The sequence below is a fragment of the Galleria mellonella genome, unplaced genomic scaffold, assembly GCF_026898425.1.
Source record: "Galleria mellonella isolate WM207_F2 unplaced genomic scaffold, CSIRO_AGI_GalMel_v1 utg65, whole genome shotgun sequence".
In the NCBI taxonomy this organism is placed as follows: Eukaryota; Metazoa; Arthropoda; class Insecta; order Lepidoptera; family Pyralidae; genus Galleria; species Galleria mellonella.
Genome location: NW_026442138.1, coordinates 5,587,986 through 5,604,580, shown reverse-complemented (window position 1 = coordinate 5,604,580; position 16,595 = coordinate 5,587,986). Strand labels below are relative to the sequence as shown.

Sequence of the window (16,595 nt, the reverse complement as noted above, 5' to 3'; positions counted from 1 at the left end):
CCATGATACTGCTCATTGTCTATGGGTGACGGTTACCACTTTCCATCAGGTGGTTCCATCTTACGCACCGATGAACATCAGCCATTGGGAGTCGAGTAAGGCGCTCGATGTTGGTTTTGATATTGCAAAGGCATTTGATCGGGTCTGGCATCGGGGTCTTCTATCGAAATTGCCCTACTATAGACTTCCCGACAGCCTTTGTAAATGGGTCGCCAGTTTTTTATCCGGCAGACATATAAAAACCATTGTAAATGGTTGCTGCTCCAATAGCATGGGTATTAATGCTGGCGTCCCGCATGGCTCTGTGCTGTCCCCAACGTTGTTTCTGCTGCATATGTTAACCTTTGGTGACATTCATTGTTATGCGGATGACAGCACTGGGAATGCCCATTATACCAATGTCCCTCGTTCCATTGTGGAGAACAATCGTGAACAGCTTGTGTCTAAAATCAAGAGAACGTTAACTGGAGTCTCTGATTGGGGACGACAAAACTTGGTCCAATTTAACCCCTCTAAGACACAAGCTTGCGCGTTCACCGCTAAAAAAAATCATTTGCTGTGGCCCCACAGTTTCAGGGCACGTCTCTTAACATCTCTAAAAGCATTGGGATCCTTAGTGTCGACATCTCTGGTGACTTACAGTTCCGTGTCCACCTCTAAGATAAGGTGAAACTGGCATCCAAAAAACTCGGTGTGCTTTACATATCACTGGATCAGCGATTAATGTTCTACAAATCGCAAACCCGGCCCTACATGGAATATTGCTGTCACTTATGGGCGAGAGCACCTAGATACCAGCTTGAATCCTTCGACTCAATGCAACGACGAGCTATAAGAATTGTCGATGATTCCAGGCTTGCAAGCGGTATTGAACTTTTAAGTCTTAGAAGAGATTTTGCCTCACTCTGCGTGTTCTACCGCTTGTACAACGGATTGTGCTTAGAGTAATTATTCAATATGATGCCTGCGACCATTTTCTCTCATCATACGGCTCGCCATCGACAGGGAGTTCACCCTCGTACCCTACAGTCTAAATGGTCGCGTACAACGCGGTTTCAGAGATGTTTTCTCCTACGAACACTCAGGTTATAGAATGAGCTCTGTGCCCAGGTTTTCTCAAGAGACCACAGCAAAGGGTTCTTCGAAAGGGGAGGTAAAGAGGTTTCTTCAGAGTCGGCAATGCGCGCGTAATACCTCTGGCACAGATAATATAATACTATACTAGCCTCTGGTATTGCAGGCTTTCATAGGATACGGTAACCGCTTATCATCAAGTGGGTCGTATGCTTGTTTGCCACCTCAGTGGTAAAAAAAATATATATATAAAAAAGGGAAAACATAAAACTGAAAATTATTCTTAGTAAATAAGTGTTTATATTAGAGCGAGCACTGCGTTTGAACACGTTCCGTTAGAGTAATATATTTTAATTTTGCCTTCGATCGACTGGACTAATAGTCGCGTTTGACAGATCAATCGCGATCTACCGGTTGGCTACCCTGAATGTATGTTATCTATGCATACTGGGTATTTGAGTTAAAGATTTATGAATAGTTTGAGTTTGTATTCGAGTCATCTTTAATTGGCCATATCGCTAGTCATTAGTCATTTAGATTAGATAGATTACGAAATAATAGCGAGAAGTCAAAGTACTAAGTAGTCTGTAAAAGTCTACAGTAGTCTCTCTAATCGAGTGTCATTTAATTTTTTTTGTTTGATAATTATTCATTAAATATAATTTAAAATTAAATAAAAGTGTTAACTTCTACTGTAAAAATTAAATATTTTGCATAGTCAGTGTTTAGATTTACACTGTATTTTTTAATTTTCTAAGGAACTGATATAATAAAATTTGTGCTTAAATATTATTTTAAAAATTTATCTCTTATAAAAATGATTTCGGTTTCTATTAATAATAACATAGTATCGGGACCGGAGGAGCAGCTCATTCCGGCCCATTTGTCTTATGGACAGTACATGTATGACCAACTAAAAAAAGGAGGAAATGAAATTGCATTGGTGAGTACATTTATTTTGTTTATTTTTTATATTAAGGATAACAACAGCCTTAACAGTCCTAGGCCAATAACAGTTATACATATACATATTACTAGTGGGTACTACAATAGGTTTACACCAATACTCTTCAGAGCAAGGTTTGTAAAAAAAAATTAAATATAAAGTGTATGAATAAAATGTATTAATGTACAAAGATTTGTATGCATGTGTATGTGCATTATATATGGTTGTGTATACATACATATTCACAACATCATTACATTAATTTATATCAATCAAATTATTCCTCTTAATTATATCCCACAGAGGTAACAGACGCCTGTAATACTACATTTAAATAAAATCACAAAGAAAATTTTTAATACAGTTAAAAAAAATAATTAAATGTGAGTTGTGAAAAGTAATTTAAAAAAATGTCACATAAGAATTGAACTCACATGGTATATTTATATGATTATATATGGAAGGTTTTATATATAATTATATATAATAAATATAAGTTAAAATGGCCTTGATTGCTTTCTTATATAAAAAAGGTATTTAATATTTATATTTGTTAATAATACTACAAATCATAATTTCTTACTTAGGGTTATAACTGCCTTTAAACAAAAAAAAAGAACTTCAGAGATAAGTATTTTTTCATTTACAATAATAACTAAAAAACTACCTTCTTATATTAAATAATCAATTACTATCTACTTTCTTCTGAGATAAGCCAGCATTTTACTGAGGTTTTTTTTTTTAAATAGATGACCCTTGCATGGTATCACTGAGGTATAATGTGTGAGATTAAGTTTCTTTGCCATAAATTCATCATGATTATTAATCTGACCAACCTGTAAGGGTATATTGCTAGCAGCTAGATCCCAGCTTGTCAGTACTAATAGTAATACTAGTTCTAATAAAAACTGCCTAAATGGCAGCTGATACCCACATTAGATATTCTATGATTACTATAAATAAAATTTTTAATCCATATTTACACACAGAAATAATACAGGAAGATTGCATCTTCAGAATCGGCATTGTATGATTAATATTACATAGGTGTCACAGTGTATTCTGTGCTGTCCATGGTGCTTTTTATATTTATACATGACAATTAGTTACTGTTAGCTAATCTATTATTCAAAGATGCCACTTTGGAGATAAATTATTATTATTAGTTGAAAACTATGCCATATAAAAATAAATTAAAAAATTGTTTTAAAGTAAATATCTTACCCCACATGGTTTAATAAGTTTATTTAAAAAATTTGAACCACCAAACAAAGAAAACAAAAATGTAATTTTTAATTACATCCACTGCAATATGTATGGACCAATGATGTCTAAAACTATTCTAAACTTCAAATCAATAGCATTAATATTTGCTAAAAGCTATAGCAGTGTCACAGATGACAAAGTGACACTATTATCTGGGGCGGCTCCACATAAGTGCTCTTATGAAAGTTTAATATGAATTGTACATATAAACTTTTTGTAAGAATATCTAAATGGGAGACATACACATATTAAAATCTTTTGTATGGTATAATTAGAAAATGGAAAATAAATATAGGATGAGTTAGAGGCAGAACTTTTTAAACATATTATTATAATGGTTACAGGTCTCAGCAGAAACTTCAGAATCTGTTACATATAGAGAACTATTAGAGAACAGTGTGAGTGTAGCTGTTGAATTACAAAAATTGGGTTTGAAGAAAGGGGATCTAGTTAGTCTTAGTTGTGAAAATCGTTTTGAATTTGTGCCTGCTGCCCTAGGTGTTATATTCAGTGGTGGTATACTGTCAACTTGGAACATCACATATTCAACAGGTGTGTTTTAAATATTATTTTTGTTTATATTAAAATATTAGTTCTTTGAGAGGGTTTTATTCATTATTTTAAATTATAGTACATTTTTTTTTATACAACTTAGAATGGCAAACAAGCTGACGGCCCACCTGATGGAAAGTGGTAACCGTTGCCTAAAGGCATAAGCAGTACCATGAAAATAACAGAGTATACTGTTTCACCCATGATACCCCCCATGCGTTGCCATTCCTGAGGACTCAGGTGTTATTCCTCTGTACCCTGTAAATTCACACCATATCCCACCCTTCAAACCGAAACACAGCCATGCAAACACAACTGCTTCACGGTTGAAACACGAATGGGACAGAGGTACCCAAGCAATCGACTTTTGTACAAAGTCTCCCTCTGGTAGATAGTGTATACATAGTCTTAATTTGCTCCCATTTTACAAAATTCGAAATCATAGGAGGAAACTTCTTTAATGATTGCATTTTTGGTATCAGTATCGATTACTAATCACCCCCTGATAGTTATTTTGAAAATATATATCATGTACAGGATCGACCTCTCTACAGATTTATTATAAGTATAGATTTAGAATCAATCACAGACAACATGTGTTACCTTTACCTGCCATTAATATTTAAGTAGTTATTAGAACCGTTTGTGGAATAAATTAACAAATATCACACATGGACCTCCCCTAAAATCATATAAATCATCAAAAAGAATTGAATACGATATTATCTGATTATGAGATTAATATATTTATTTCAGCTGATATGGCTAACTTATAAATTTAATTGATGTTGTTACACAAGATAAAAAGATATGGCAGGTTCATAGCTTGATAAATAATAAATGGTAACATAAAATGTTTATAGTACTTTGCACTTAAATAAAATGATATGTGTAAACAATAAGTTTCAAGGCCTCATTAAATTTATGTGCCTATATTTATTTTGGCCTGTATACCGGTACGGTATCCATTAAGATTGAATATGGGCTTGCAAAGTTCACAGTACAAAATATCAGGGGCTTGATTTACGTTAATTAACATATTTGTTAGAAGCTAGGCGAAGAGACTGAGGTGGACAAAGCCTGTGAACGTAGCCTCCCTCAATGTCTTCTACCGCTTAGTGCGTGAGAAGTTCTTAGAAGAACTTTATTCCCTTCTTCAACCTTCCCCTTTCCGATATCGTACAAGGGTGGGCCAGTAACTAATCTGTACACGGTAGATCGCCGCGCTCGTCTACATATAAGGGTATTAACTTTTACGTGAACTGTACCATAACCATGTGAAAAGTGATCTTTCTCGAGAAGTGATTCCATCGACCTTTACCGCGGATCCGATATAAGAGCAATGGAAGCCAAGCAAAATTTTTTTAAAATGTTTAGTCTCTGTCTGTCTGTTTCATCGTTTTACCATCACTAAAAAACTAATTCACCAAATTGATTGAAATTTTCCCAGTTGTTTCTTAAGTTCTAACTTAATTTCTGGTGTAAAACATACATCTTGATAGGTCTTTTTTTTTTGTTAGGTGAAAATGGTATGGTAACCCCGCCTGCGCTAACGGGATACGCTGGCGGACCATCAGTGAAGAGTGATCGATGAGAATGAAAACAGGCCAGTTAGCCCATCATGATGAATTCATCTGGAATTAACCATGATAGTTTCCAGGGGGAACCGCGAGGAGGTCGACCTGGTTGGGTATATTGCTAGCAATGGGATTCTCAGTCTCCATTACTAACAATCCCTTTCCCCCTGATAGGCCATTTAGAATTGGTTATTAGTTTTCTTATATAAAATAAATTTTTCTAGACGTAATTATAATCTATACATTGCAGATATGATGAGAGATTTTAATAATAGCAATATTAGCCAAAATAATATTTTTTTAAATTTTTGTCTATATGTGTATATTCCTGATGACATGAAATTGAATGCTCCTTTCATGATTATGTATTAACGCAAAATTAGGAGGCCAATTCTCGTTCAATTGTACGTTTTATTTTAATACGCCATCTAGAAGTGATAGGTTTTTTTACGTGAATAGCGATATGAATATTTCATGAATATCTTTTTCTAAAAAATGTTAGAGTATTCAAGTAAAACAACTTATTTATTTCTTCCAGGGGAATTGGTACATTTATTACATATAACGAAACCTAAATTTATATTTGTGTCGCCAATTACCGCTCTGAATATTCAAGAAAGTTGTAAAGAGGTGCCTTACGATATTAAGCTTATATTATTTGGAGAAGATGAAGTAATACCGGCACTCATGTATAATAATTTAATTAAGTTGAAAGTTAATGTGGACGATTTCACTTTGACGGATGTGAATGGGAAAGAGGACCCTGTTGCTGTGATGTGCTCGTCGGGAACTACCGGATTGCCCAAAGGAGTTATGCTTACGCATGTAAATTTCCTCACCCTAACTCAACATATGAGGTGAGTTTAAATTGCAGTGTTCGATTTTGTTTTTTTTTTTTTTTTTTTTTTTAATACAACATAGACTGGTAAACAAGTCAGTTTAATATATGGTGACACACATAATACTCATATGACATAGTGACCTCATATGGTCCTATTCTTGAGGACCAAGATGTTAAGCTTCCGTAACTTGTGATTTTATTGGAGATGCTTTGAGTGCAATCAATTGTATTTATGAAACTTGCAGTTTCCCAATTGTCTTATAACAAATCAAAAATGTTTAAATCAATACATAAAACATTTAATATAGATTAATGAACAAATAAAAGGCTGATTATGCTGTTATCAGTCTATCAGCCAAGATTAGGAAATTTATATACAATAAACATTTTACAATTAAGTATATATTATTATATAATAAATACTATTATTATATTTAATGTTTTATATTTTAGTATAGGTAGGTGTATAACGACACTTAACTGCCAATATTACCTAATATGGACATAATTTTACAGGAAACAGGAAATATTCTGAATTCCGAATTTATTTCACATATAATTAAACCGAAACATAGTTGATTTTAAGACAAATCCTTGCTAATATAATAAATATGAATGTGAGTTTGTTTGTTAACTCTTATCGCCATAACGGCTCAAGCAATTATCATGAAATTTAGTATAAGTACTATTTGAGATGAAGAAGGACATAGGCTACTATTTACCCCGGTCATGCCGACGGAGTCACGGGTTAAAGCTAGTTCTCAATATATTGATGTACAAATTATTTTCCTATGTAACACAGATAATAAGATATCTAAATTAAAAAAAATACAACTGTTTTATATATCAGTTAGATGGTGGTTAAACGCTAATAACTACGGTTTCATGTTTTTAATTCCATTTATAGATTTTATTATGACGCATCCAAATTGAAAGGAAAACATGATATAATTAATGCACTATCACTCATCCCGTGGTTCCACGCGTATGGATTTATCACGACCATGGCCACTATCGCAATGCACAAGAAAATCGTGTTTTTAATACGCTTTGATGAAAAGCAATTCCTGGAGACAATCCAAAATTACAAGGTAACTGAGCAATGTATTAAGTATCACATGTTAATTTGAAGACGAAAATTTATATTTGTCTAATTTAATTATACACAAACCATTGTCTCGTGTTTAATTTTCTTTTAAAATTTAAAAACGTAAACATATTATGTATTGTTTGTATCTATAAATTGTCTGTGCCAACATTTTCACATGTAGATATTTTCCGATATTTAAATGGTTAGTATTCAATCACGTTTAAACGGCTGAACGGATTTGAATAAAATTTAATACACGGATGAATTGATGGTATCATGGGCGACACAGTATACTCAATTATGTCCATGGTACTGTTCATGTCTATAGACACGATTACCACTTCCCATCAGGTGGGCCGTCAGCTTGTTTGCCATTCTTAGTTGCATAGAAATAGATATATATTAATTTACTTCTTTTCCGCTGTTGATCCAAGTATATCAAGCTGCTGCTATGTAAATTTAATCAGCATATATATTGCCCTAGCTCTGAATATAACGGTGATTCTAAGCTAGGTAATACTGCCAAATTTAGTTTCTTTTTTTTTTTTTAATAAAAATTAGATAAACGCGACGACCATCGTACCACCACTAGCCGTTTTCCTGGCGAAGCATCCGCTTGTACCAAAATATGACTTGTCATCACTCAACGAGGTGTGGTGCGGAGCTGCCCCACTATCAAGTGAAATACAAAGAGCCATTTCTAAAAGGTACGTAATAATACTGTGTGTAAAATAATTTGTACATTTTACAGAAGTTTCATTTTTATCACAACCCATAAAGTCCCACTTATCCACATGTACTTCATAACAGACGATATGAAGAAATTATAGTTTTTTTTTTTAAATTATCGAGTATTGATATGTTATAGTTGTTTTTTTTTTTACAATGGTGACTGGTGAGTCTAGAAAGCAGATAGCGAGACTTGTGTTTGTATATTGTAAAAATTCAATATGGCAGACGAGAGGAAAACTTCATGTTATTTAATAATTTTATGTTACAATATCCATTATATCTGTTATGTCATGATTTCGATAAGTCGAAGTACAATATGACGCATGTTGGTCTCTAATACGATTAAACATAATAAGATAAATAATATGTTTGAAAGCAGTAATAATTATGATAAATGCCTCCAGATAACAACACTTATTGCTTATAAGTAATAAATTCCCTCTTATAAACAAATACAGTGAAACCATTCAAGCCTCCCTCCCCCTACCCTTTTCAGATTGAACACTGGGCTGGTTGAAAAGCTTACACGCTACGCAGGTCTCAAGCATAGCGCTTCCTACAGACTTCTTTTTAATTTGGACGCATGGGAATGTAGCATAACATGTAAATATGTTCAATCGAAATTAAATACACCCGACTAACTTTTTCATTTCTCTGTATAATATTTTATACTAACCTCTAATTATTTAATGCATCATATTTAATACAAATACTTAACGAAATTTGCAGGACTGGCTTAAACTTCATTAAACAAGGTTACGGTTTAACTGAGGTAACCATGGCATGTTGTGTCGATTTAACTGGTGGGGAAAAAATAGGCTCCTGTGGAACACCAGCTCCTGGCATGAAAATAAAAGTAATTATAACTCTTGCTTACTTGTGTAAGGCCTTATGATATTTAAGTCTAAAACCCTACTATTACTCCATTTTTGTTCTCAATCATATACCCATTACCTGGAATGTGTTAGGTAATAATAATAATGGCTTTTTATTCTTAAGGCATATGGTGAAGGTCGCAAATTGTAGCTATATAGATTTTTGCATATAATTTACTTAATATAATACTAACCTAACCTAGCACTAAAGTAATATTTTAATAATGAAATGTCTAATAATGTTTTAATAATGAAATAAGTGTTTTTAATGATAGTGTAAATGAAGATATATTCGACCCAACCAGAAACAGTCTGCTGATGTCCAATAATAGTACTAATAAAAATCGACTAATTGATTGAATGGTTTGGTTAGTTACTAATTTCATTTGGAGACTCTTTCTGTAATAATTTCAACAAAACTTAATTACCTTTTTATTAAATTTTATTAAAACGGACAGTAATATCAATCTGTTATGTATTGTTTGTCATATCATACAAATTATAAATTTAGTACAAAATATTAGAATAGATTTAAGTACATATAAATCAGTCTGAAAGACTAAATAAAGATACATTTCAACTGTTATCCTAGGAATTTCGTTTGGTTTTACAAATACTACTGCTGGGTCTTAGAAAAGAATTATTTTAGTTATAAGACATACCACGAAATTACATTATCTTCTATATGAGGTACCTCTGTCCCATTCGTGTTTCTACCGTGAAGCAGTTGTGTGCATGGCTGTGTTTCGGTTTGAAGGGTGGGATATGGCGTGAATTTACAGAGTACAGAGGAATAACACCCGAGTCCTCAGGAATGGCAACGCATGGGGGGTATTATGGGCGAAACTCTATAATGTATATGGTACTGAATAATACTGTAACGTAAATTTAGAGCTTTCCGTACTAACAAATTATGAACTTGGCTGAATCTCTCCATGAAGATATAAAGAAACATAAAAATAGTGTCCTTATAGTCACCTTGTAGGCGCCAAAAAATATATAGCCCGTTTAAAAGTATTTTTATTTAAATAGGTATTGGACATAGAAAGTGGACAAAAATTAGGACCTGGCAAAGAAGGGGAATTATGGATCAAATCCCCGTTGACTATGAAAGGCTATATGGGTGATAAAGCAGCGAGCGAGGCCCTCTTTGATAGCGAGGGCTATGTGCGGACTGGTGACATTGGGTATTATGACAAAGATGGATTCTTTTACATTGTAGACAGACTTAAAGAGCTTATCAAATACAAAGGATTTCAGGTGAGATAAACATAAGATTTAATAGATATTTTTAGACAATAGAATGGTATTCCTACAAATATCGAATAGGGAGCAAAACACGTAGTACATATTAAATTCATAATTTATCGACATTTTTTAACAGACTAAACGACTATTTGGTTGATAGCACAATATCTAAAATGTCTAATGTAAAATTACATCAATAATTTATATTAAAACTTAACTGCATTGGTAGCAGATTATATCGGAAACTCAAATATTTAGTTATTAGTAAATATGAGCACGATCGTAAACCTTTGTACAACTTACTGGTAGGGACTCTGGAGCATAATAGTTTGTCCTACTGTTTTCTAGTTCTTTTAAATAATAATAATATAAGATGTAGTTATCTGTAGATATTCAGACAAATTCGTATTCAATCGTGGTTTGTAAATAAATCTCCATCGACAAATTGAATTGCAGGTGGCACCTGCAGAAATAGAAGCATTGCTACTACAGCATAAAGGTGTAGCCGAGTGTGGAGTTATAGGCAAGCCCGATGAATTGGCCGGTGAACTGCCTCTCGCCTTCGTAGTGCGCCAGCCAGGTTCTAACGTCTCGGAGGAAGAACTCGTCAAATACATTGCCTCTAAGGTAACTTAAAAAGTATTTCAGAAACTATATTAAATATTATTTTAATACCTGTTTTGTATTTATTTTATATCTATTTTATATTTCTATTTTATTTTTAATATATATCTTAATAACATATATTCCATAGTCAAAAATAACTTATTTTTAAATATCTTTTGAAAATTTATGGCCGCCATTATCACGTTTAACTATTCAGGAGACACGTTGCGCCAAAGATCCGAATAGTATCTTTTGAGTTTGTCGAATAAAAAAAAAAAAGTCAATCCCATCTTATAATAGGATTTACAGACTATGTCTATATTTTTCGGTTATGGCTATATGTTAGGCACACTTTTTACTTTTCAGCAGACTTTAAAAGATCTTATGTGTTATTTGACAATAAAAAATAGTATATATATACTCCTTTGTTAATAGGTGTCGCCAGCGAAGCATTTACGAGGCGGAGTTATTTTTATTGATGAAATACCAAAAAATCAATCTGGAAAAATATTAAGAAGAGAGTTGAAGAAAATGTTACTAACTCCAAAGAGTAAGCTTTAATATTGGGATAATTTATTTGTAAATGACATTTAATCAATTTTGTATTTATAATACTTTATTTATAAAACATAGTTTCGTTAATTTAATACTTGTAGTATTATTTTACCTGATGACAATTTATTCATATTGCTGGCAAATTTATAATTAATTAATGGAAGATTTTTCTGTTATCTATTTATTTGAAAGCGCCTCTTTAAGTTCCTGCGGTATTCTACTAAGAGCATAGCTGTGGAGTTCATCATTAACGGCAGCGAGAACACCAGTTTTATTTGGGTGCGATACTGAAGCACCATATTTATAAAAATTACCAAGAATATCTGTTAATTTGCCACCTGCTGCATTCAATACTGCTTCGGGCGCACAAGTATCCCATTTTTTGCATCCACTGCTCGCAAATACATAAACAGAAGCCTTGCCTTCTAACAATTGTAAGACCTAAAAAATAAATACAATTTTTTTTAATTATAAATCCCAATCTACACCTATAATAATATTATAAAGAGGAAAGATTTGTATTTTTGTGTGTATGTATGTTCGTAATGAATAAACTCAAAAACTACTAATCCGATTTCAAAAAATTCTTTCACCATTAGAAAGCTACATTCACCCTGGGTAACATAGGCTATATTTATTGCTAGAAAAGATTAGGGATCCTTACTTTAGTAACGTAATTCAAGGTGTAAAGAAATGCTATATCTTTCGTCGCGTGCGCTGCGGAAACCATTGGTGACAGAACAAAAGTATGTTCTACAATATTGAAGAAAATATCAATAACTACAAAAAAAAACTTCGCGATACCATATGTCCAACTATTATCGTTATGTCACAATAACCTTTTTTTACATTTTAAAAGTTGATAGAAATACCGACCAAAATTACACCATGTTCATAATTCATACTTCTGTTTAAATCCTTATCCAAACAAATATTGTTTTCAAAAGTGTTTCAAATTATGTAGATTACTTTTTGAATTGTTCCAACCGGCTATTCCATTCAATAGATATTACGAATTTAATAAGTCATGGCTTTCATTCATGTTATATTTATTCATTTTTATCCAAATAAATTATATCGTATTCAAAGTTGTTTCAATACCTGCTGATTACTTTTTGAATTTTTTAAATTGTAGGTATATTCCATTCGAAAGATATTATGTTAAAAAGTCAGATATAAAAAAGGCGCCGCTCGCCGCCCTTGCCGTTTCGGCCGCGTGACTAGCTAGCCAGGCATTGTAGCGGTGCGGGAGGTAGGATCAGATAAAAATTTAAAATGTAAAAATGTTCACTCGTGCGAAGCCGGGACGGGCCGCTAGTTTATACTATAACTTAAAGTTTAATGTCATAAATGTACATGTATCTGTCTGCTTAGTTTTGCCAGTTGAAGTAGATTGAAAAATTTTCTTATGTAAATAGGTAATAAATAGTTCTGTAGTAAATACGAATGAATGAAGGAATTTCCAATGATAGTATAAAAATATGTCCTGCAAAGATAATTACTAATCTATAACTTTTACTACATACCTTGTAACCAGCACCACCTACTCGAAGTATTTGAGAAGCATTCATTACAGATAATGCTTGTTCTACTACTGGGTTAGAGTGACTTCTGGTAGTGGTTATTACCAAAGAATCGGGAGGTGGAGCTGGTGTATAGCCACCAACACCCACCTCTTGTAAACCCCAAATAGTTCGACCCATTTTTTTCTCACTTCCAACCAAATTTTTATAATATGGTTGATGTATAACACCAGCAACAGGTTTTTCATTGACTGATATTCCAATTAATACAGTCACATGTTCGAGAAACCCTGTAACAATTACCAATTTTATATTCAATAAATAAAAGGACAACATGCAACATGCAAGAAAAAACTTAATATTTAATATTATAATAGATCTATTTAAAAGAAGAGTAATTAATATTGTGTTTTATTTAGTATCATAACTATGTATATACAACTAAACTATAAACACTAAAAGTACTTGTGATCAAGTTTTTTAAAGATTATTAAAATTTCTGTTAATGTTAGTTAAGGTTATCGAGAAAGGTGACAATAATTGTGTAATCACAATTTAGTACTTATTCATATTTTTTCATAACATATTAAAAATATTGTAGAATATAAATAAATAAATCGAACATTAAGACAAAATCCTAACCTGCTGCTATTTAAGGAAAAACTCCTTTTTCGATTACCATATCTTCAATTAATATTTGAAACCATAGAAACCCCATTCTATTGTGGAAATTTAAAATTAAATTACCATATTTTGATTGTAGCAAGCTAAAATACCACTTCATACTAATAAATGGATGAGTTAAATACATTTTCCATCTTTCCCAAGGGTCTCTCTTCAACATTAGGGCACCTAGAATTTTGCAGAGATATTTGAGAAAACTAAAAAAATCAGTACTATGGTATCAGAAAGAAAACAAATATTTTTGTGTGTAACCTATTATAAAGGGGGAAAGTAAGGTAATATCCATTATTAAAATGTAAATACCGGTGTACATAGTTTAATCAATTATATATAAATACCTTGAATCTGTTACACTCATATTTATATTATTTAGTTTTCCATTCATTCATTAATATAAATAGAAAAGTACCTTGAGTATACTCTGAGGTGCCATCAAGAGGGTCCACCCAGACAACAATGTCCTCCTCCTTCACACTTTTAAGAGCAACCGGACATTCCAAAGACAGTACATCTTTATCAGATTCAAGTACAATCCAATCACTTGGAACATCACCCTAAAATGTTTTAATTATAGTATAAGCATTTTGAACTGTTACTTTTGTGGCACCATATTTGCAGCACTCAAATTTGTATTGATTATAACAATTTTTTTTTTTGCAAAGTAGTCAATAAAGAATAAATAAAATTAAAATTTCAATTAAATATTATACCAAAAACTTTATATTGAGGACCAATATGAAATAACTTTCAAAAAGATTTAAGTAAAAATTATAACTACACACTATTGTATACTCATATACCTTAGAATGATTCACAATGAAATGTTAACAATGGTTTGAGATGAGAAGTAATTACATTCAATACAATCTTACCTCATTATCTGGATTATCTTCTTCCCCAATTATGTTTAACTTTGGATACTGTGCAGACAATGAGGCAATAATACACCTTTGAGCAGATCGATCTGCTTCCGTTTGATAATCATCTTTGCCCTAAAATTACACATTTATTTTTATATCACACAAATGTTAAAAAGAAAAAAAAATAATATTAAATTTATCTGTTTAAAAATCATCTTCAACCTTGCACATTCAAGTCTTTTCATCAATATAAAAGAAATTTTAAAAAAAAGTTATAATAATTGAAACCTTTTCAATGATTCCTAATTCTCCTTTACTCATAACATCTCGCACAATTTTACCAGCTCTGTTAGCCACTGACACTGATGAAGATAGTAGTCTCACAATAAGAGGAACACTTGTAGACATCGCGAAAATATATAGTTTAAAGACAATTTTGTAATTAAACACAATTGGAAAATATTTTATTATGGATCTGTTGGTTGACCTTAAAATTGTATTAATATAATAGAATCAATTAGAACATTAAGAAACAAGTGTAATAATGGTGATTATTAAGTAATTATTACTGTTATTGACAAAATGTGAATGTGGCAATGCATAGATACCTATAAAAGAAAATGTCAATGTCAGGCAAGTCGTCATGGACACAGTTCGTTTTGTTTGCTATCTAAACTTTTTAATTGCATTCTTATTTGTAGGACAATGACGGCAGGTTTTTTACGTTTTTAACTGAACCAAAATTTTTTTTGGCTTTTAAACGTACATTCTACGTCGATGTTATTTTTTTTTCAATCGTTCCTTATTTTATGACCATTTTTTCCAGTGTCATGTGTTGTAATGGGTATGAAAATTATGGTCTAATTTTGGGCTCAGGCCTTTAATCTGTCTTGCCACGAATCTATAGATTTATGCACTGTTTCCAAGGGAAATTTCGTCACTGCTTGCTCCAAAGATTTTTTAAGAGACTCAATGTCGCTGTATCGTTTAGAGCAGGCTATGTCCTCTAAAACTGACCATAATTTGAAGTCTAAAGTGTTGAAGTCTAGGCTAGATGAGAGCCAGTCTTCAGCTCTTATAAAGTCCGGAACGTTGGTTTCAAGCCAGGCTTGGGTAGTTCGTGCCTTGTGATCAGGTGCAGAGTTCTGCTGGAAAGGCCACGGTATATTTTTAAAAAGTGTATTGCTAAGAGGTATCACAACACGATCCAAGACTGTATCTTGATGCACTTTAGCTAGAGTTTTTACTCCTTTTTCACAAAAATGAAGTTTTGTGACTCCTTGTTAAGACACGCCCCACCAAACCATCACTGACGCAGGATGATGACCACGTTGTACCTTTCCTATTACTTGAGCAGCTTCTTTAGAACCGTGAGCGTACACTTTATCATTTTGCTTATTGTAGTGTTCTTCAATCATGAAAATTTTTTCATCGGTAAAGAAGATATTTCTGTGCCTTTCACCTGCATATCGCGACAGAAGGCGTTTTGATCGATCCATTCTCTTTAATTGTAAATATTGATTTAGGGTATATCTTGTATATTGATTATAAGCACCGAGCTTCAGGTTTTGTTTTATAATACGAGACAGAGTCCTAGCGGGAATCTTCATTTCTCGCAATAGGATTTTTTGCTTTCTAATGGGGTTTCGGCGAATTCTGTCTTTAACAGCCTTTGTAGTTCTAACAATACGCAGTCGCCCTGATAAAAGAAGTGCTGTTGTATCTGTTGATAGTACGATATACGAACATACGGCTGATACCAAGTTTTTGAAGTGTCTGCAATATGATCGACAGCTCCATACCCACCTTGTGCAAGGCGATCACTACAATTCTATTTTCTTTAAAACCCCTTTCCAAATTATAATTTGATAATGAACATAAACAAATATGTGAAATAGCACGAAATCGAAAGAAGTTTTTTAAATAATGAACATGTTTCAAATTCAAATAATTAAAAAGTTGAAAAAAAGAAAAGTTTTTATGTAACAGAAGTACCTATGTATATATATTTACAAAGATACCTATTTTGTAAAGTGACCACCCAGGTTAATTTTTCTATTGACTCCCCTCTCGTTTCTAATAACCTTGAACTCGTAGTATACAAATTGAACATATTTTGGAAGATTTCAAGAAAAACAGGTAATCTAGTTAATAATAAACACCCAA

The 16,595-nt window shown here is 32.5% G+C and overlaps 2 protein-coding genes across 3 annotated transcripts; one reads left to right on the top strand and one right to left on the bottom strand.

Annotated features, from left to right (window-relative positions):
• Positions 1-1,533: 1,533 nt before the first annotated feature.
• Positions 1,534-11,454, top strand: LOC113519634 (uncharacterized). The gene is made up of 9 exons (XM_052900744.1): positions 1,534-2,017; positions 3,631-3,838; positions 5,954-6,272; positions 7,164-7,347; positions 7,908-8,053; positions 8,808-8,934; positions 9,986-10,213; positions 10,658-10,828; positions 11,243-11,454. Exons 1-9 carry the CDS (start codon positions 1,892-1,894, stop codon positions 11,366-11,368), a joined length of 1,635 nt encoding a protein of 544 aa, XP_052756704.1. The 5' UTR covers positions 1,534-1,891; the 3' UTR covers positions 11,369-11,454.
• Positions 11,406-15,046, bottom strand: LOC113519826 (3'(2'),5'-bisphosphate nucleotidase 1). 2 transcript variants are annotated; one of them, XM_052900745.1, is made up of 6 exons: positions 14,718-15,046; positions 14,442-14,561; positions 13,979-14,123; positions 13,633-13,737; positions 12,889-13,175; positions 11,406-11,803 (listed from the first exon to the last, which is right to left on the bottom strand). In XM_052900745.1, the coding sequence occupies exons 1-6, from the start codon at positions 14,835-14,837 to the stop codon at positions 11,540-11,542; spliced, it is 1,041 nt and encodes a 346-aa protein (XP_052756705.1). In that variant the 5' UTR covers positions 14,838-15,046; the 3' UTR covers positions 11,406-11,539. The 2 variants fall into 2 exon arrangements, with proteins under 2 accessions (XP_052756705.1, XP_052756706.1); XM_052900746.1 differs by lacking the exon at positions 13,633-13,737 and having other exon boundaries at positions 14,718-15,045.
• Positions 15,047-16,595: the final 1,549 nt, after the last annotated feature.